The 23,372-nt window shown below is 19.6% G+C and overlaps 2 protein-coding genes across 2 annotated transcripts; both read left to right on the top strand.

The window, feature by feature from the left end:
* The first annotated feature begins 273 nt into the window (after positions 1 to 273).
* On the top strand, positions 274 to 14,366 carry LOC128965850 (calcitonin gene-related peptide type 1 receptor-like). The gene is made up of 18 exons (XM_054312628.1): positions 274 to 319; positions 720 to 855; positions 1,637 to 1,750; positions 2,033 to 2,142; positions 2,393 to 2,528; positions 3,816 to 3,935; positions 4,082 to 4,188; positions 4,282 to 4,373; positions 4,487 to 4,561; positions 5,415 to 5,469; positions 6,033 to 6,259; positions 6,353 to 6,416; positions 6,489 to 6,574; positions 8,682 to 8,817; positions 8,937 to 8,978; positions 12,637 to 12,732; positions 13,167 to 13,202; positions 14,298 to 14,366. Exons 2-18 carry the CDS (start codon positions 738 to 740, stop codon positions 14,364 to 14,366), a joined length of 1,683 nt encoding a protein of 560 aa, XP_054168603.1. The 5' UTR covers positions 274 to 319; positions 720 to 737.
* Positions 14,367 to 18,821: 4,455 nt separating this feature from the next.
* LOC128965851 (glycine receptor subunit beta-like) lies at positions 18,822 to 21,354 on the top strand. Its single transcript, XM_054312629.1, has 6 exons — positions 18,822 to 18,907; positions 19,061 to 19,211; positions 19,724 to 20,036; positions 20,183 to 20,311; positions 20,595 to 21,008; positions 21,341 to 21,354. Exons 1-6 carry the CDS (start codon positions 18,822 to 18,824, stop codon positions 21,352 to 21,354), a joined length of 1,107 nt encoding a protein of 368 aa, XP_054168604.1.
* The last annotated feature ends 2,018 nt before the right edge of the window (positions 21,355 to 23,372 follow it).

A 23,372-nucleotide genomic window follows, 5' to 3' on the forward strand; every position in this document is an offset into this window, starting at 1 on the left:
TCCTATAATCACTATCCTTAACATATTATTACATTTATTGTTTACTTATTATTGTTGACCAGATCTTCARTTTAACTCTTCTATAGGTATGTTAAGTGTTATCATGGATTGTATGTCAAGTGTTTCGTCAATCATCTATATATCGCAATCATTACAACAAATCTTTATGAAAATCTTATAATGCGTGTTGTGTTTAACAGTGTGTTAGTACACATTGATTAAGTGATTAAATATTATAAAAGAAAAAATTATGAATTATAAAGTATTGAAAAAGTTTACTTCAATTTACATCACATCTACATTACTATTGGTTCTTGAAGTAAGACTTAAAATTATAAATTAAAAATCTTATAATTATATTATATAACAATTAAATTAATTTTAATAACTAATATTATAATAACTAAATAATATGAATACTTTGTTTTTTTGTTTAGTTTAATGAAATTATATTAAATTATAAAATTTACTTTATTTAGTTGAAAATGACATTTAATAAATTTTATTTCCAACATATACTCAATTTTAATTTATAAAACTGATTTATTGATATTTTTGTCAGATATTTGTAAAATTTAAATATTAGGTACTAATATATTCAATACTTATAAATTTATTTTTAAATAATATTTAAATTAAAAAAATATGTATGAAAAATATTAATTAACATTACTGTTGAATATAATTTGATAATTAATTAAAATTTGTCAATAATTTAGTTGAAACAATTCATAGTAATGGGTCACGACGTTAACCGTTTCCGCAACAATTTGAATGCCTATCCCTCACAATATTTTAGGGCATCTTTCAATTGCACACAAACGGCACACTTAACGCCTAAAGGATGGCATCAAAGTAAGTGTGCGCTCATTGTGTTAGTTTACAAATAGTCTTATCTATCATTCAATTAGTGTTCACAGAGTATGCAAATTGATGTTTGATTTTAATGGTTCATTAAATTAGTTATATTTAAAATTTATCGAATCAATTCCAGAATATTTCTATAAATTTTCATTAATACTATTTTCATTATAATTTATTTAAAAATATATATTCATAACATTGAGTCACTTCAGATTAAGTTTATATTAATTTATAATTTTAAAAACTCAATCAATCATTAAATTAATTAAAAAATCAAACATAAATAAACTTAAGTAATTATGTTTGATACAAAAAACTATTGCATAATTTATGAAAAAATAAATTTTTAGAAAGTTATAATTTACAAATTTTAATTTATTTGTAATAATATTACGATTTTTACGATTGTATATAAATAATATAATTTTGTTAAGTAATTATTAATTTGTAAGTAAACAGTATACTAATATAAATATATACATGTATTTATGTGATTAGGTGCATWTAAATAAACTATATTATATTTAATAATTGATTAAAGAATACTTTTTGAAAATATTTTTAGTTTAATAGTATTTTAACTACTATATTGATTGTATAAACTAAAATTAAAACATATATTTATATACAAAGATAATATTATATTTAATAGTGATTATCTCATAAATAAAATATTTTTAGAAAATTTCTCATGTGAATTAAAATTTATTCGATACTACTTTTTAAAATTAATTTTTGTTTTTTATACATTTTGAAATAAATGAATATTTAGGTGATTCCTACTGTACGACAACATTTGATGGGATCGGTTGTTGGACGGCATCACTCGGTAATACTACTGTTGTAATTCCCTGTCCTGAGTTTATCGACGGTTTTAACAGTTCAAGTAAGAGAGTGTTTAATACTAATAAATACATTATTTTATATATTTTGAATTGCTTTTATTAATTTACAATATATAATTTATACCATTGTACACATGCATTTACAAATATATCATATTTAATATTTATTAAATATATTGAAACTATAAAATTCTAGTTTTAATATTATAAATCAAATATATATATATATATATATATGCTGAGTGTTTTAAATTTTTATTTAATATAAATGTGAATTTTAAAAATCAGTATTTGCAAACAATATGATATATAAACTATTTTAGATACTGCCATTAGAAATTGTTTGGTAAATGGTTCATGGGCATTAACAAAACATGGTGTCGACCAGGGTGATTATTTTAATTGCCACAACGATCCACATTTTCAACTCAAGGTACAGTATCAACATTTTTATTTTTAGAGTTTTTARTATATTTTTACTAATGATAGTTAACTTAGAAAGTGTTTAATTTAATATATGATTAATGAATGAGTAAGAGATAGAATAATTCAATAAAAGAAACATTACTTTAAATTAAATATTATAATCAATGATATATTAATAGATATAATATACAGAATATAAATATGTAATAAAATTAATGTTTATAATAATAATAATACATTTCAATACAATTCAACAGAAACTTGAAGACCAACAGTTGCATGAGTTATGGGAAGAGATGGAGAAATTGGATCCCTTGCCATACAGTAACATACATACGGCTCATGCATTTGAGGACTGTATCGATACAGTACTAGTTGGTCCAAAAACACAAAGTATGTATTAATTAGTTTTGAAATAATTAAAAATAAATGTTGAAATCACTATAATTATTATTGTTGTTGATGTTGTTGTTGATGATGTTTTTGATGATGATTTATTTTARCCAATTTATATCTTTTGTTGAACCACTTTCAATCTCTGTATTGGACACACACACACATACACACACACATACACACATACACACATACACACATACACACATACACACATACACACACTTATATATATACCGTATATATACTGCACATACACTCACTCACAAATGTATATACGAKTTAAGTACTTCTTTAATGAACTACTCGTATGATTTCAATTGAAAACATTAAACACATAAGTCTTTTATAGGACACAATCAATAAAACGCTTTTGTGCTATTAATTTACAGCAAATAAAAGCTGAATTTCTCTAAAAACCTGTATTTTTATCACTTAATTTCATAATAAAAAAATGCTTTAATTAAATTAAAACTTTTTTAATTTTATATACAGTATTTAGAATTACTTATATTTACATGAATTTATATCAATAAAAAATATGAATAATTAATTTAAATAATTGTATATCAAATAGTATATAGTATTAAGAATACAGTAATTTTTATTCTATTTAAGTTAAGAATAAATAATGAAAATAAATTATTTTGTATATTAATTATCATTTTAATAGCGTTGTTGCAATAAAGTGTTATTATAGTGCAAAATAAAATAATACAAAATATATACTATTTGTATAAGAAAATAGAATTTAATATAATTATTTTAGTAATTTTTTAAATTTATATTAATAAGTGATTTAATTTATAATTTAAAATCTTATCTAATTAATTTAAATCTTAATGTTTTAATTATTATATTTTATGCCAATTATTATAAAATTTAAGAAATTAAAACTATTTATATAGAATATTGATTTAATTTATAAATGTTTATGCAGTGTATAGTTTTGATAGTAATACAAAAAACATTACATAAATTTGTAATATGTATATAAAATATAAAAATAACCATGCTTATATATGCTTATATATGCTTATATATATATATACCTATTTATATAATATGCTCTAAATATTCTGAATCTGAACGTCCATTAAATTTGGATTCTTAATGTATTGAAAAAAATTAGTAAAGAATAATATATATATATATTATATGAATTTGAGAACTCAATGCCATTAAATGATTGCCTTGTATTGACTTTTCCGTATTTATGAAAATTTTGTGTTTAAATATTGGTTTAATAAATATAAACACTGATTTATTTATACATAAATATAGATAAAGAGCTGTTATACTGTCCCCGAACTTTTGATGGTTGGGGTTGTTTTAATGACACGTTGGCCGGTCAGGTGGCTTATATCTCATGTCCTGATTTTATTACTGGATTTGTATCCACACGTAWGTATATACTGTATAATCAAATATATATATATATATGATGGTAATTTAACAAATGTACATTAATATATATTTTGATTGCATGAAATTTATATACTGTAAGTGCAATTAAATTGATATAACATAATGTATATTGACTTATAAAGGAAAGGCACGTAAGGAATGTCAGACAACTGGTGAATGGTATAGACATTTCAAGACCAACAAGACGTGGTCTAATTATACTGATTGTGTTGATTGGGATGATCTCCAGGTGAACACACTTTTCTCACTTTTTCTCTCTCATTATAACAACTTTGACCACTAATTCTCAACTAATGATCTATTATTGAATTTTGTTGTATAGTTTCGTCAATCTGTTAACAATATCTATATAACCGGTTACTCCATATCATTGGTAGCACTACTCATATCATTGGCTATCTTCTTCTCATTCAAGTTAGTTAAGAGACAGTTAAATAACTTTCAAAAATTAATGATATGTTAACTAAAACTGCAATAAATTTTTGCAATACTTGTTGTTTTAATATATTTTTAACATTAATTTTAAGGTCACTTTCAACGCAAACCAGAATAAGGATTCACAAAAACTTTTTTCTTAGTTTCATCATTAATAATCTCATGTGGTATTTATCAATAGTATTATACAGTATATAAATTATACATTATAGTGTACATATAATTTTATATATTATCCTAACCATACTTTAAGTATATATTGTTTAATTATGTAAATGTTTTGTTTATTAATCATTAACGTACTATATATTATTACTCACTTATATTTATTTAGTGATTTTTATTAGTCTATAAAATTCATATAAAATATACAGTAAGATATGAATGAGTCTATTGTGAATTTTTAAATTGCTTATGCAGTATGTTTATGACATAATAGTTGTATAGTTTATAAGCAACTATCTAATTCATTGCCTAATAATGTGTTATTTTAGTGATAAATGTTAGGGTTGCACAATAACTTACAAATTATTAATTTTTATATTTATTTATATTATACATGTGTTATATAACATTTATTTTATTATTTTTATAATTATATAAGTAACATAAAAATTAGTAGTTATAATATTCATAATTAAATAATTTTACAATGCAATATCTTAAATCCAAATAATATTAAGTAATTAATAAATTTATCATACAAGTATTAATATATATATATATTTAAAAATCAATATTTCCAAAATATAGTCTAATAATATTATTAAGTAATAAGCATGTAAATTTTAGTCAAATTAAAAAATAATACATTTTAACTTTTTGAATATTTCAAAATTTAAAAGAAAGTTTTCAGAAATATTCTATAATATTTAAATACTATTGATATATCTTTTATATATTCTTTAATATTTAAAAGATATATMTATATATATATATATAGATTTATATTCAGTGTCTTTTTTAAATATAAACTTTAATTAATTAATTTAATTTGTGTATTTTTTTATTTTATAAAAGGATAGTTTGGTATTTATCAATAGTATCGGAACCAAATGTATTGAATGAAAATCCTGTGAGTATTTTGTATTTTTATTAATTTTTAACTTAATTATTTAATTATAATATATTGCTTATTTCTAAGCAAATATATAAATACATTAAACAGCAAAAAACTATTCTAAAATAACAAAATAAAGTCATATAAAATATGCAAAAATTATAAAGATTTCAAAATAATGTTTTATTGTAATTTTGATAGTTATTGAATCTTGCAATAAATATTTCAATTTAATATTTTGTACCAAAAAATATATTAATATATAAATGCATTAATTTATTGTTTAGTTATAACACACTGTCATTGTTAACACATTGATGACTAATCAGTAGTAGTTGTCTATAAAATACTGTGAAATTAAAAGMATTTTTAAWGAAATTTKAGTGGAAAGTAATAAATACAGTATAGTTTATTAAACACATAAATAATAAAATGTAATATTAAGAAAATTATAAATAATAAATAAATATTTGACAATAAAGTAGCGTTTAGTAATAATAATAATTATTATTATTAGCAGTATTAAGTATTATTATTAATATGTTATATCTTATAAAAATATTTGACAAAAATGTTAGATATGGTGTCAAGTGATTCACGTAGCCGTTCACTACTTTATGGTTTGTAATTACTTTTGGATGTTTTGTGAGGGCTTGTATTTGCATACATTACTGGTCATTGCATTTGTATCGGAAAATAAGATACTTAAATGGTTTTATTTGTTGGGATGGGGTATACCTATACCTATGATTCTGATATACGCTTTGTTGAGGAGTAACTCTCATGATCCTAAAGATACCCATTTGTGAGTCATATAAGTTAAAAATATTTTATATTATATTTTAAGTATAAATATATAATTAATATTATATTAATAATATAATAAATTTGTTGAAAGGTGTTGGATTGAGGAAGGCACATTTAACTTATTAATAACTGGTCCAGTTTGTATGTCACTATTGGTATGTTATTAAAATTCATGTTCAAATTGAAAGCAATAATAAAATTAACATAATTTGAATGTCAATTTGAAGCTCAATCTATTTTTCTTGATTAATATCGTGCGAGTATTGGTTACAAAGTTAAGGGCAGTCAATACGTCAGATACTCATCAAACCAGGTTTGGTCACAAGTTTGCTTACACTACTTGAATGGCATACAAAAATAATTATATAAATTATATACATTATATATAATATATACTGTAATTTAAGTTGCAATTTTTAGAAATTTATAACTTATAAACACATAAACTCTCATAAATGAGGTTTTTAAAAAATAAAATCTAATTCAATGGAAATATTTCAATGAACATAAAAAACTAAAATTAAATTACATTTTTGTAGCGATAAAATTTATATAAAATTTATTCATTTGATTTTATATAAATCTTAGATTTTTTTAAAGGAAAAATTTGGATATAAAATAGTTRTTTATAAAAAAAGAAAATTTAAAAATGAGACAAAAGCTTTAATAAAACGAAACCTTATGTATGTATTATTTTATTGCATAAGAATATTCTATATTATGTGAGATAAATATTAAATAAGTGAATTCCTGGGAAAATATAAGTATGTTTCGATTATATGAATACACCTATTATATTATAAACTTAAATTAGATTTTTAGTGTTTTATTTACCTAATTTTTATAGATTTTTATAGAGTATTTTGTGCTATATTACACGTAACACTTAAAATTCTCATTTATTTTGTTTTTAGTTAGTATTAAAAGAATTTTGGTTATCATAATATGAGTGATTGATCGATTAAAATATATAATTTTACTATATTCTACATTTTATTATATATATATATAGAAAATATATAATTTTAATCTTATAAAAACATACATACGAAGTGTATTTATCTAATAATTAACTAATAATTTATTTAATTAATTAAGATGAGCTTTATAATCTTACAATTACATTACTTAAAGCAAAAAGAGCACAGGGATGTAATGACCTAATACAACATAAAACAGTTACTTATTATTTATAAAGATTTCAATTTAGGATTCTATACTTTTAGTTACTAATATTGTGCATAAAGTGTATTTAAATAAATTAAGCAAAATTATTTAAGTTAAGAAAATAGGATGGTATTTAAAATATATTTATAWATAAAATATTTTATTAATATATATTTTCATATTATTTAATAAAATAGTCGTTAAGTTTTGTATCTGTATTTCTGTTTTGTAGTGCAGATACAGTATTATTGCATTATTTATGCTAAACTTTTGCTCATTATTTGTTAACCCGATAGTTGTTTCACTCATTAAATGATAATGAATATAATCTGATTACAATTATAAGTATAGAATTACAAATTGTAATTATTGTTTATTTACTTTAAAATAAATAACTTTAATTAGTATAATATTTTAATCTTTATAGTATTAATTAATTTTTATATTAATATATATATATATATATAGTATAATTAATTTATACTGTAAATTACTAGAATTAACTACAAACTATTTTTTAAAGCGAATTGAATAATATTTATCTTTAATATTATATATTAATAGTATCTATATATATATATATACATATTTCCAATTCAAACATATGATGTTTTCAAGTTTATATCTTAGAAATAATGTTAATTATCATCAAATTTACCTAAAATATAGAGACTCCTCAAAAACTTACTATAAATTTTTCATAAAATTATAATTAATAGTTTATAATTTATATAAAAATATTTATAAAAAACTTTCAATAAAAAACAAATGTGTCAATCAGTTTAACACTTTAGTTGATACCATTGGTTACACATTAATCATACATTTATTTATTCAAATCAAATGTCAAATCGAATGGAATCCACTTAAGTGTTGAACGTATGGAGACATAAGTTAGTGATTATTATGCATTAAATTAAAAATTTTTATATAATTTTAAAACAATTAATTGTAATTTTATAATAAATTTTGGAGAGTCTCTTATTTAGCCAAATTTGATGATAATTGTGATTATCATTACTCAAATATAAACACACAAACAGTAGAGTCTAGAATTGGAAATGTCTATGCATATTATATATTAATCTCATATATACTTTATATAATAAATTTAAGGTTTTGTTTCAAATCTGAATGACGCTTAAGTAGAGTATAATTAGTAAATTGTATTATATATTTAATTATTTATTTATTTATAAATTAATTATAATAATAAATAATTAATTGTTATTAAATAAATTGTTAAAATACAGGAAAGCCGTTCGGGCGACACTTATTTTAATACCTTTATTGGGCCTACAGTTTATGCTAACACCGTTCAGACCCGAAACCAGGACTACAGCCGAAAAAATTTACGAAATAGTGTCCGCAATCGTGACGTCGCTCCAGGTTTTAGTCAATTTTTTGATAACTATTTTTATATTAATTTAATATTAATTTAAGAAAATATATAAATTATACCTTAAATAAACAATAACTAATAATTTGGTTTTTAATTATAATTATAGGGATTATGTGTTGCACTACTGTTTTGTTTCTTCAATGGAGAGGTAATAACCGCAATCAAAACTTTTATCACTCAACAGATGCTAATGAGATCAAAGCAACCGACAAAAGGTCGCTCTCGATCATTACAGTCCACAATTGTCTAGTAATTAACAAAATTTAGGTATTAATTAATGATAAATAAGTACTAGTAGTGATCAACCAATTGTTTGATTTATTTTTGTAGTTATTGATTATTATAATTACAATTAAATGAAATGATTTGAATGGCATGTATTCAATGTATTCAATAGCAAACATACCTCATATGTATTCATAGATTTTTATTCGTTTTGATATAACTTAGTTATAGAGTATATTAAATTAGTTAATCATATAGTTTATTATTAGTTAATGTCTAAAATTATTTTGTTATACTTAACTAAGTGTTAACTATTAATACTATTTTAGTATAATAACTTTCATATAATATTATTTATTAATAAGTATAATTAAAATATTTAACTTGATTCTGGTGATTGATATATGATTTATTTATAATATGTATTTATATACTGTATACTAGTATATATATATATTTGTGAATTTTTAATTGATCATAATTAGATAATTATTGAGCATTTGCAGAAAATTATAAGATATATTTAAATTTTATTAGCGATCAATTAATAGACCAAAAGCATGAAAATCTGTGATTACATACAAGGTATTACTCTTTTCAATTTATTTGCTTTTTATTTTAAGTAGAATTTTATTTATGCATTTTTAAGCATATCATGTAGTTTTGCATAGCTTTTTAGTATAAGTATTATATAAAAGTAATGTTAACTACAGATCGGATTTTATTTATTTGAGGTTTAGATTAGACTTATTAGTGTTACACATAAAAAGTTATGATTCAATAGATTAATGTTTTAAATAAAAAATTATATTTTTAGATTAATCAAAATTCATAATATTTTAGTAAAAGAAAAACAATAAATGAGTTGTTGTCTAACAATATTACAATAGTATACATAAGATGTTTTAACAATTGTTTTATATGACTGAATATATGACTGAATTAGGTTATATTCAAATCATTTGATTGATATATAAAAGTATTTTTTACTTGATTTGTCACTAAATCGATTAGAATAACAAATATAAAAATATATTTAAAGACATGACAGTGTCTACAAGTGATTTAACTTTTATTATACATTATTATAATATATCTGTTTTTAAATATGCCTTAATATTTCTATTGATTTAAATATTAATTTTACTTAACAACCAAAACTTTTATTAACATACAGTTGACTGAATGAAGTATCTATTGATTGAAGTACAGTATAGTATAATTTATATATAATACAAATAAAGATAATGAAAGTAATAATTACGATCTGGTAGTGAATATGAAGTTTAAAATTTTGTAAATAAAATACAGAAATGTCATAAACTGGTAAAATCTGGTTAATGTATGGTTACATTAAGCAATTAATTGTGAATTATTTAAATGTTTTCTATGTTAGCTAACATTTCAAGGTATTACATATAACATGATTTTCTAATCATAAATCTACTGTTAAATCCATTTTTATATAAAAATATGTTATATTATATATTGTACTTATATTACTACGTGACTCTATGATCTCTAGATGTCATTAAATTAAATCTCTCATCATTTAAGGATTAAATATACAATTTTACATTAAAAGACACTTTTATTTAATTAGATGCCAAATATAAATAGTAAAACTGCATTTTATAGTATTTCAGTACAGTGTTTGCATTTTATTTATATTACAATTGTTCTCATATTTTACAATTTCAGTAAATATGTTTTATTGCTAAAATATAGGCAATAAAGTAGTTGTTTAAAAAAATAAGCACATAGTGTAGTAATGCTTACAATTTACAAATACATCAAATTTATGTGATTGTAAAATGTATTTCTTGAAGTAAAGGATATTATTAATATTATACTCTCAATATGTATAACATAATACAGTTTAATGTTAAACTTATAAATTGCATATTTAAAAGCAGAATATTCTGTCAATTATAATGAAATTTCTGATGTATTGTATATACTTATTATTATAGTTGTTGTCAGTATTCAAATGACATACAATGCATAAAGTGCTCTACAAACTGATGTATATTTTAAATGTTTTACTTTACAACAACTATACTATTATTTATTATTATTATTACTAAAACTTTATCTTTAAAAGCATTCATAAGAACAGTCATTATTCTCGACTTTAGGCTATCATATACTAAAAGTAGACAATTATTTTTTACATTGCTATAGTCAAAGCAATATAACAATTGTTTTTATTAAATTGTTTTAATCTAATAAATAATAATTATTATTACTATTATTAATCAAAATTATTAGAACTTTCAAAAATGTTAAGAATTGTTATATATTAGGATATTGTGTTGAATTTTAGTTCAAATATTTATTGTTGAAATAATGGCAAATAATAGTATAGTTTTAACATACACTACATTAGCCTTATTTGTCTTTTCAAACTTAACTGCATTTGTGTCTCACATTTCAGTCAAAAACAGAGTTGTGTTAAGCATTTTATGTGAGTTCCGTATCTAAAATGTTTGCTTTTGAAAAATTTAAGCATTGCTTCTAATATATTAATGTTAATGTATATAATGTTGTGTGAATGCCATTTAGTTTTATAAATATTGTAGGGTTTAATTTTGATATACTATCAATTGACTTATTTTTAAATTAATAAATGATTAAACTAACAGTTAATATACTGTATATTCATATTATTTTCTATAGTATATGTATGTTAGTTGATAGTAAACGCCAGACAATGATTCAGAATATCATTTGTATTGTATGTATTAATATTATAAATATTTTACTTATAAAAAGTGGACATTTATCTACATATTGACAGTTGACTCTCTAATCATATATTTAAATTGATTAAAGACTAGTAATCACTAACAATAAAATATATGAACAAAACAGATGACACAATTAGATGTCATTTAATAAACAGACAAAAGATTGTTCACAACTAAAACATAAACGACTAAAACTATGTCATATACTGTATATTGTATATACAATTGATATTATTGACTTTATTGATATATTAATGAAATCTTTTTATTTAATGTTCAATTGAGAAGATTGAAGCGTTAAACCAAATAAATGACATCAAATAAATTACTGAATTAGTAAATTGATATCAAATACTSAAATTGCATCTCTTTATTATCATATTTATACTATTTTATATTTATGCCGGTAAATTACAGTATTATAACTTTATTTAGTATCATTTTTATTGATTTTATTTTGAAAATAATAATTTTTCTAAGTAATTTCCTATTAATTGTTATTTTAACAATAATAGTATTTAAAGCATTATATATTACTTAAAATCCATTGTTTGTAATATTAGCTGCTATACCTGGATATATTTAATTTAGATAATAATAAATAATGATTGTTTATATATATATAATGTCAAGAAGTATCTCTTTATAAGATATTATAAAACAAATAACATTAATATTTTGTTTTTTGTTAAATTTAAGTTTATTTTTCTATATTTTAAGTTTTTGGTTTTATGAGTGGAGTGGATATCCAATGCTATAATTGTCTAAACAAACATTACTTTGTCTATAAATCAATTTAATATAATATAAAGTCATTTATTTGAATGACAGGTATTGCAAAATCTAAAGAAAAAGTGGAACCAAACTCTACTAAATCATGGATTATCTTCAGATACCCGACTCTCATACGCGGCCACAACTGTTTCAGTATGTATTGAATAATCAAATATTTATTTATTTTTATATTTAACTTATAAATATTAATTATATATTAATAGTACTGAAAATTTTATAATTTAATTTTGTTTAGTAATATTGTTCCACCTTAAGTTCAATTATTATAAATCATAGTCTAAATTATAGAAAATGGGAGACATCATAAATATCAAAACTATATTACAAAAGTAATTTAATTAAAATAAAATCAACATTAAGTTACATTAGCTGACAATACTATTTGATATCACACATTGTTGAGCTAATAAAAAATTAATAATAGATTTGTTATGGTGTTTCTTAACAGACAACTATTGTCTCATTTTATTAATAAATTAATATATTGTTGATAACAATTTTATCACAACTTTCTATCTTTTTTATTACTTTTCAATTACATTATGCGACATATAATGAAACACAAGACACTCGCCTATGAGACACAAGATATACCGCTTAAGGTAACGACTTTCACAAACCTTTATTTTTTATTAACCTATCTTTCCTTAAATATTAACTCAACACTACTTTAATTCAAAAATAATATTAATATTTTATTGTCTTATTTTAAACTTTGTGTTATTTATGTACTTTAATTAACTTTACTTAACTTTTTGAGGCATTTTTTAGCAACAGCTTTAATTTTTTTTTAATTTTTAAAATTTTTTAGATATCTAATATTAATATATTTCTGCTATTATTTACTAATATTGAATATAAAATCTAATTGAAATTTTAGTTAAACATTTAAATTATATGCAAAAGTAATATACTTTAACATCATCAATTTGAGTTTTTATCAATAGCGAGCACATTAATAAGGCATTACTTTTAATTAATATTAAAATGATAAATAATATTGATATTGATATTACACTAAAAACATAAAATATAAGTAATAATTATAGAATTTTAGTTAAAATGTTTTTAATGCAATTTTATTAAGTACATAGATATTATTTTAATATAATAAATAACATATTGTTGGTTTTATTTATCAGATTTTTAATAATGTAATTAATAAAATATTCAAGATACTTATTTTTAATAATCTAGTGATTTATTTTATTTTAAATTATAAAATATTAAAAATTATATCTTTAAAAACTGTATATTTTAAAATATAGTACTGTATATGAGTACACGAGAAATAAAAATATTTTATTAAATTTATAATATGTAAATATGTAATATTTTTTAGTACATATGAAATAATTATTTAATAAGAATTGGATATTTCAGTCATATTTGTGATTACTTTAAATCACAAAAATAATTTTATATCGAAAAATTAATTTAAATATAATACATTAGTTTTAATTACATTTTATATTAGTTRTAAATAAWTTTTTGTTAATAATATATATATAATTAAATAATTATTGATTTRCAGTGCTGATATTTACTTTTATATTTTAAAATTAGCATTAAAAACAATATATATATAATATATATATATTACTTTATAAAAATTATTTTTTTAAGTTGTGAATCTATTTTGATGTTTTATAATATAAACTATTTGGCAAATATTGATTTCACTATTTTTATAATAGTTTGTCCACAGGAGTGATGAAATGGACGCATCGATCAAAGAGAAACAATTGATGTTAAGGGAAATATAGATCAGAAAAGTATATAAAGCATACATTACTTAAATACAGTTCCAATATATTTGATCCAAAATAACTGGAAATATTTTTTGTATAATAGCTATAAATAAATTGTATATTAAAATTCTGTGATATTTTGTTATTGTAAATCCATTGTTTGTAATTAACAACATTAGAAACTAATTTATTCTGTAAAAGTTTTATAAAAATTATTAATAATTTATTATTATTTAATGTTATTCTTTTAATTTATCAATAATTAATAAATAACATAATTGTATAATTGATTATGATGAAACTATTATGAATATGTTATGTATCTAAATAAACTTGTTTGTATCACTTTTTATTTTATAGTATATAATTATATTATATTAAGAAATGTGTTGAACATAATCAAGTACAAAATTTTTATTAAAATGATTATAAGAAAAAATTATTGATTTATAACTAAAAAAAATTACACATAAAAACAAAATTTTAATTGTTAGTTTGTATAATGTAGTTATAATTAAAGCAATTAACACATCGTTTTTGATAATGTATCCTAAAATAATTGAAATAATAAAGTATTAAAATATTGATTTTTAATATACAATATGATTAAAGTTTTTATATATCTATTAATATATGGTTCTACTTATAGAATAAAATAATTATATATTAATAGATATATAACCTATTCATATAAATAAAATATAAATTATCATTAAGTATTATTTTAATTGTATATTATTTTATATATAATATGTTTAGATTTAAACTTTTAAAAATTTTAAATGTAATAAATTACATATATAATAGTATTATTAACTATATTACTAATATTATATATATAAAGGAGATTAAATATGTATCCGTAATATCGGAGAGACAGTACATTTTGTTTTTTATTTAATATTTGCTTTTATTTAAAAAAAATTATTAAGGTAAATTTTGAAAATCAATAAAATTGTCTTCATCTATAATATAGTGATTAACATTAAGTGGTATATCATGATAACTTTTTTGATAAATGTAATAACGTTATTAATGTTCAAAATTATAATAAATAAAATTATTCATAGATAACCATAGATATCATGGTACATTTCATAAATTATAATAATAATTAAAAAATTCCTATATATAATGTTATTATATAAGATTCTATATTAAATTTATTTTTCAATTAATTAAGTAGATTTCCAGATCAAAGCCTTTAAACAATTAAAATTTATTTTTGACTAGGTGATTTTTATAAAACATTTTTCCACAAAGAAAAAATTGAAGAAAATTAAACAAGCTCAAATTTGATTGTGTGATACCTAATCTATATGTTGCTTATGCAATAATCAAACATATGTATTAATTTTTTACAGCCTATTTTCTAAAAATTTGGTCAAATTTTGACTATATTTTGAGTGTAAATTCATATTATTTTTATTATTTAACAATATCTTTTTATTAAAACAGAATATATTTTGTTATTTTTTACATAAATGAAATCTAATATATCTAATATTTAAATTATAAAATATATTTGATTTTAATCTATTAATATTTATAGAATAACATTTTAATCTATATTGAAGTTTCAGATTTTGATTCATTCTCATATTAATAGTTTTAATTTTAAAAATTTAAAACTACTTATATTTAATGCTAATATAAAGGACATTTGAATTAACTTGACAAATATTTTTTGCCATTTTTATTTTATTATTTTTAGGTGATTAATCTAAAATAGTAGAATTTAGAAATTATAGGTCACTTGACTTTAAGCTTTCTACCATTTTTATCTTTTATGAGACAATAAAATAAATATTTAATAAATAAAGACAAAGAAATTTACTATTAAATTTACATGATAAAAAAATTTTATTCTAAAAATAATGGAAATAAACAATTCTAAAGTTAGAAATTTCAAAAATTACGGATTCATATTTAATCTCCTTTATATACAGTATATATATATATATATTACAATTTACTATATGATTTTATAAATAAATACTATTATTTTAATAATAAATAATTTCATTTAAAATTATACTTTAAAGTATAATGTACTATTTAGTATAATAATATATTGTATATTATTTAAATTTAAATATTGTGTTAATTAAATTTTTAAAGTAAATAATTTAAGTTTTAAAAATATTTCTTCAATTAATTAATATGTAGAAAATAATATATAACATTTTGGTAAATACATAAATCTCAAAGCAAATTATAATAAATTAGTTAAATAAAGTTATTTCGCTATAATTAAAAAAAATTAAAAAATTAAGAGTTTATAAAAGTTTTTAATTGAATTCTTATTAGTAGTCATTGAATTATGAATAACTGAATTATGAATTAATTTTTACTAAAATTTTATTTTATAATCACAAAAATTTCACTTAATTAAAATTATACTGATTTATATTGTAATCATATTTTATTTTGTGTATACCGTATACTATAATATAATAATACAATTGATTTATAAAAGAATCTTATAGTAGAATAAAGTTTCTAGAAAATTTCTATTGAAATTTAACTTTAATGGTATACTATGGGATCCCCATATTTATAGCTATTGTAATACTATATTAATAATACATATGTACTATTATATAACGTTAGATAATATTATACTATATACCATATACTATATACTGTAGTATATTGTATACAATATTATGGTATAGTACTGTACAAAATGGGATACCTATATATAAAATTATTATAATTATATAATAATTAGTTTTGTAAAATTTTATTCTATATATCATAGTTTAATATAATTAAATTAATTTATTTTTACTTTAATTAATAATTAAAATACTATTAAGAATATATTTAATTATTACTTGTAAAAACAATGTATTGTTACATGATAACAAATATCTAGAGAACAAAATTAACCATGGAGATCCCATAGATAGAAATTTATTTTAGAAACATTCTATAAATTTCTCTTTTGCCAACACTAATAACATATTTTTATAAATAAAAATAGTTTTTATGGCAATTGTTTTTTAAGTAATAACAGATATAATTTTAATATTAAATTTAATTTTTCCTCATGTCTTATATATATAATTATTATTTTAATATAAATTATATACTAATCTTATGTTTTATATTATTTATTGTATAAACATTTATTAATAATAAAAAGCATAAAAATTAAAGTTATTTTTATTGAATCTTTTAGTTGAGATTGAGATGAATTAATTGAGTTCTTACCGTATTTATAGCTAAAAAGGTTTGTAAAAGTTTATTATTTTAGAAATCTATATATATTTCTAATTAACGTCACTTTAATATCGAGAAAATGAATATTTAATGTAAAAATAAATTACTTGTGCTCTACAGTCACATAATAACATACGAGGAAAGTGTTGTATGTTTAATGAAATTTACATTAATTATCTATACTATTGTTATTAATAATTAATCAAACCATCAAACCATCAAAACATCAAAACTCATTATTAATATATTAAAAGAAAATGAATTTCTATTTTCAAATCTAAAGACTAATTTTAATGTCATGAAAATATAATTATTTTCAAATGTTATTTAATATATCGCATAATTAACTTGTATTTTAATAAATTTATAATTTGAAAATAATTTTTACAAACAATAAATAATAGTAAATATTAGTAAATATAATAGAAATCACTATTAATTATAGTTTGTAAACAAAAATGTTGTATATGTAGTAATAATAAGATATAAAAGTTTTTACTAAATAATCGTAAGGTTTTTAATGTCAATAATATGTAAGATTATATTAAATTGTACGTAAATTTTATTAAAATTATTAAAAATTTCACTCATTATACTATAGATAAGTTTTACTTAATATTTGCATTTTTAAGTATAAAGTATGTAGATATGTATGTAACTTAAAAATTATATAAATACTCAATTATAGACAATTACAAAATTTTATTTGTAAAATTTATATTTATAAAGTAAATAAATTTTGCAAATTATCTTATGTTTTGTGAATTAATTATATAAAGTTATAAAAAACTAAAACATGATTTCAAATAATTTAAATATAATAATTATGACACTTTATTTCCGTTTATTATAATATTTTATGAAACCTTGACTTTATTCAAAACATATGTCCTTTAATACAGTATAATATATGACAAAACACCTGTAACGACACTATAGTTATTTTGTTATTTTTATATTAATTTATTTGAATTACAAATTTATTGTTGATATGCTAGTCATGTCAATCGGACAACTATTTATTTTGTAAGATTGTAATAATAACAGCAAAACAAATGATAACAATTATTGTTTGATATAAATTAATGTTTAAGATTTTCACTCTAAACTCTAAACAATAATATACTTAACAATGAATGCTATGCTGTACTGTATATAAAAATGTCTATTTGTAATAAATAAACTAATTTTATGGTCTTATATGTTACCAGAAAAACCATCAAAATAGTTGTTTATTAAGACATGATTGCAATTCAATGTCTATTATTTTTAATTATTTTGACAGTCAATGCTTTGTGTCAACAATTGGGTCCATACGTTGAGATTCTGTGAGTATATATAAGTGCAATCAATTGCTTTTTGTCACATTATATATATATATATATATCAAGAATTATATTTTATTAAATACTATATATTATTGTACAATACATACCATATAATCCATTCTCTAATAATACTACTAATGTTATTGTTGTCAGTCGTAAGAGTCGCGATACTAACTGGAAGATGGATGAGATTTTGCCAACAAATTATAACTATTTAATAGCACCGGTAGTTAATAATACGCCGATTGATGTTGAAGTGGTCGTCTCTATATTATCATTCAGATCTATAAAAGAAAAATCTTTGGTATTAAGCAATAATATACTTGATTTGTATTTTTTTATATTATATTATTACATATTCAGATAAATCATATAAACTTAATAGCATATTCATTCATAATAATCATATTGATTAGTTTAACACTAGTTTATGCTTATCTAATTTTATCACTTTATACCAACAAAAATATAATATTTAAGTTTAAATAATATTTAAAATTTGTCATGACTTTAAATTAAATTAAAATTTATTTTTGAAATATAGAGTTTCAACAAATATTTGTTTAAAATGTGATAATTATATACTTTTTTTATAGGTTTATTTGAACTTAGATTTTAACAAAAATCTAGATTTGATAAATACAATTATTTTCGATTTTATTTAGCAATTTAAACAATTTATGAGGATATAAAAATGCACTTAAGAGGCATTATTTAAATTTTATGATTATAGATAGTGTTTTGTTTCCTGTTTTTTTGTTATTTTATATAAACTTAATAATAGATATTTATTTTAAATAAATGAAAATTATACAGTCATTTGCTGTCGACGTGTTTTTTCATCAATACTGGTCTGATAATAGACTTCGTGTACCGACAGGACTTGAGGTCAATACTAAATTACGACTAAACAACAACTGGAAAGACAAGCTCTGGACTCCCGACACATACTTTTGCAATGCCATCGATGGGTCGGTTAACAACATATTGGATCCTATTATATATTTCACAATTGAAAATCAGACCAAAGTATTAATGGCTATCAAATTGACTCTTGAGTTCAGTTGTGACATGGATTTCGCTAAATATCCATTTGATACACAAATGTGTAATTTTGAATTATCAAGTCGTATGTAAAGTATCTTATTATTGATAACTAACTAAACATTTCAATCAAACATATTTATCACATCTGAATTCACAAAACTATTTAATATGATTATTACTAATTGTTTATTATTTTTATTTATTATATATTATAATTGTAATCTTTAGTTTCTAATACAATCGAAATATTGAGATATAAATGGAGACGATTTCATGTGACAAAACATATATATTTACCACAATTTGTTATTACAAATGTTTCCGTAGAAAATTGTGTCAAAACTTATGAAGATATTGGTATTTATATTCAATTAACATTTATTTGTTTATATATATTTTTTGTATATAATTTTGTCCTATAGTTTATGTTAATAGTTAAAAGTCTTATGATTTCAAAAGTAATTCCAATGTTATAGTTAATTGCTGTGACATTAATGTCTAATATTAAAAAAAGAATTATTTTTATAAAAAATTAAAATTTTAACTGAAATGTCAATTTCATTACAGTATTAAAAATTTATTTTTTAAATATTTATGTAATACAGTATAAAGTTTTAATATAAAAATAACTTATTTTTAGGTACCTATTCTTGTTTAAGAGGGAGTCTAACAATGAAGCGAAATGTCAGTAACTTTATTATAAAACATTACATTCCCAGCCTTTTTATAGTTATTCTAACATTTGTGAGCTTCTGGATCCCAACCACCGCATACCCGGCACGAGTTGGTCTGACTATAACAGCACTGTTAGCACTAACAGTACAACAAACTCAAGATCTCAATGTTTCAGTTATTAATGCATTAAGTGTTTGGATGTTTGTTTGCATCACTTTTGTCTTTTCCACTCTCATTGAGTTCGTATTTGCCATACGTTTGCTTCAAAATAAATTACATATTACTGTCAACAATGAATGTAATGATAATGACAATGATAGCGATGACACACATAATCCTATTAATAATCACAAAACATCTATTACCAAATTATTGAATAGTATTTTCAAAATCAATAATAATAATAATAATAATAATAATAACATTAATCTTGATTTGTATTCAAGAGTTATATTTCCATTTATATATTTTTTTATAATTATTATTTATACATTTGTTTATATTTATTAAAATTTATAGTAATTTTATTCAAACTGTAAGTAATACTGTTTAAGTTAGTTTACTAAATAATTTAGTTTATCAATATATACTCTACTTAATTATTGTTATTAATATAATTTATATAGTGTACTTGTATTAAATATGATTTAATTATTAAAAAATTAAGTGAAATTTACACTGTTTGATGTAATGATACTATTGATATATAAGGTTGTATTATGTAGTATTTAAACAGTTAAACTTTTAAAAATAAATTAATATATTGGGCATTATATTAACTATTAAATTATTTGAACTGCATTTGAGTATGAATTATCTTTAATTTGTTTTCATATTTACAAGTTATCAAATTTTATTATAATTTGTTGAAATTTGGCGATATTTACTTTTTTTGTGTACCAATAGATTAAAACTAATTGTATTTTTACAAATATCATTGAATAAGAATCTGTATTACAATTTTAGTTTAATAGTTGCAGTCGTGAAGGACAGGCATGAAATGTATGATCACTTAGAGGTTTAAGTCAAAGTCCAAAAATATGTCGACATTTATTTGATGGACAATATATGTAGAGAAATTGCATATACAATATGTGCTAAATAAGACAAAAAATATTGAATTTAAGTCTATTTAATAATAATTTGAATTTATTACTTTTTAAGAAAAATATTTTTAATTTTAACTTATTTTCAAAATACAAATTCATTAAATATAACAAACAAAAGGATGTTCTGATGTATTGTTACTTTTAATTAAATTACTTTTGATTAAATTACAAAATTTGGTTAAATTTATTTATAATTGTCTATTTTTTTGTTTATATATTGACTGATATTTTAAAATTTTTGTAGCAAGGTAATTTAAATAAAAGTATGATTATAAAATATAACTTATAATATTAAACTGTAATATAAATATTTAAAGTTAACCAAATTATAATTTCTATTTAGTTAGATAATAATATTTTAGACAATAATTTTTAATTATTAAAGAAAATAATCCTAAAATTATTACTATATTTTATTGACACAAATCTCATCTTTTGCTATAACTTCTTATATGGTTTTAAACATTATCTCAAATGTGATATTTAATGTGTTTTAATATAAGTTGTCGTAAATCTATATTTAGTTTAATAATCTTATAAATATTTGTTTGATAATTTAATAATGTAGATTATTATTTTAAATTGGTTTTAATGGCTATATTTTGTTTTTAAGATAAATAAAAGTACTTTATTTCTCAAATTACTATTGATTTTTTTGCTTTAATGTAATATACGATTATTTTTTGAAATATTGATTTTTATGTTAAATAAAATGAGAATATATTACACAATTTATTTGTAATGTAGTTATAATTTAAAGTTTAAGTTTGCATTTAAATGTTACTTATGAGAAAATTATATAAATGCAGATAAATGCGTGCAATATTAGCATATTTTTGTAAACCTACATAAAAATAGCAAAAATATTTTTATGTTATTAGTTTTGTTGATTGCTATGTCAAGTTACTATTAGTTGAGCTATAATTTTCTTTAAAAATATTTATTTATATATTTAAAAAGTAAAACTGTTTATAAAACTGTTTATTTTTGAATTTTTTTTGGTTCACTCACTTAAAAAACTTTACAAATAATCTAAAAGTAATCAAAAAACAACAAAAATGATTCAATACTTTAATTTTTATTAGCTTTTTGGCTGAAACTCAAACTAATGATTCATTCATTTCTTCACACAATAAGTTGTTTTGCTATTATTGTAATTACTTTTATACTTTACATGCAATGAATGAGCTTTTAATGTGAGTTCATTGTAAAAGTGCATAAAAACTTAAATTCAATGAATATAATGTACCCCTAAATCATTATTAAAATTAGTCACTATTTGTTTAAATATAAACACAACATTGTTATTACAGAATATTATTTTTAGCAAATGTGTGATAATAATAATTAAAAACATTTAAAGCAAATAATTATAATAATTTGTGGTTGAATACTATTAGCAAATTTTTAAGTTTGTTTGTTATGACTTCAAATTTTTTCATTGTTTTGAATTCAATTAATGAAAACGAAAGTCAGTAAACAATTATTTTTTAATAATTTTAAAAGATTAATATTATTAAGTATTATTTATTTATTTATTTATTTATTAATTTAAATATTAATTTTTATAAATTGAGTAATCTAAACTTTATGTTAATTCTAAATACAATTTTATTTGGTTATAATAAAGAGCT

Source organism: Oppia nitens, unplaced genomic scaffold, assembly GCF_028296485.1.
Source record: "Oppia nitens isolate AA-2021 unplaced genomic scaffold, nextdenovo-longstitch-racon4-pilon3 scaffold18_pilon_pilon_pilon, whole genome shotgun sequence".
Lineage (NCBI taxonomy): Eukaryota > Metazoa > Arthropoda > Arachnida > Sarcoptiformes > Oppiidae > Oppia > Oppia nitens.

What these genes read in the sequence shown, in the direction of transcription:
- LOC128965850 (XM_054312628.1), top strand. Translation starts at nt 738, where the DNA reads ATGGGTCACGACGTTAACCGTTTCCGCAACAATTTGAATGCCTATCCC. An exon ending in TTGATTGGGATGATCTCCAG is followed by an intron (nt 4,189 to 4,281) that starts GTGAACACACTT and finishes TTTGTTGTATAG; the next exon opens with TTTCGTCAATCTGTTAACAA. An exon ending in CACAAGATATACCGCTTAAG is followed by an intron (nt 13,203 to 14,297) that starts GTAACGACTTTC and finishes TTTTTATAATAG; the next exon opens with TTTGTCCACAGGAGTGATGA.
- LOC128965851 (XM_054312629.1), top strand. Translation starts at nt 18,822, where the DNA reads ATGATTGCAATTCAATGTCTATTATTTTTAATTATTTTGACAGTCAAT. An exon ending in TAATTTTGAATTATCAAGTC is followed by an intron (nt 20,037 to 20,182) that starts GTATGTAAAGTA and finishes TGTAATCTTTAG; the next exon opens with TTTCTAATACAATCGAAATA. An exon ending in CAAAACTTATGAAGATATTG is followed by an intron (nt 20,312 to 20,594) that starts GTATTTATATTC and finishes ACTTATTTTTAG; the next exon opens with GTACCTATTCTTGTTTAAGA.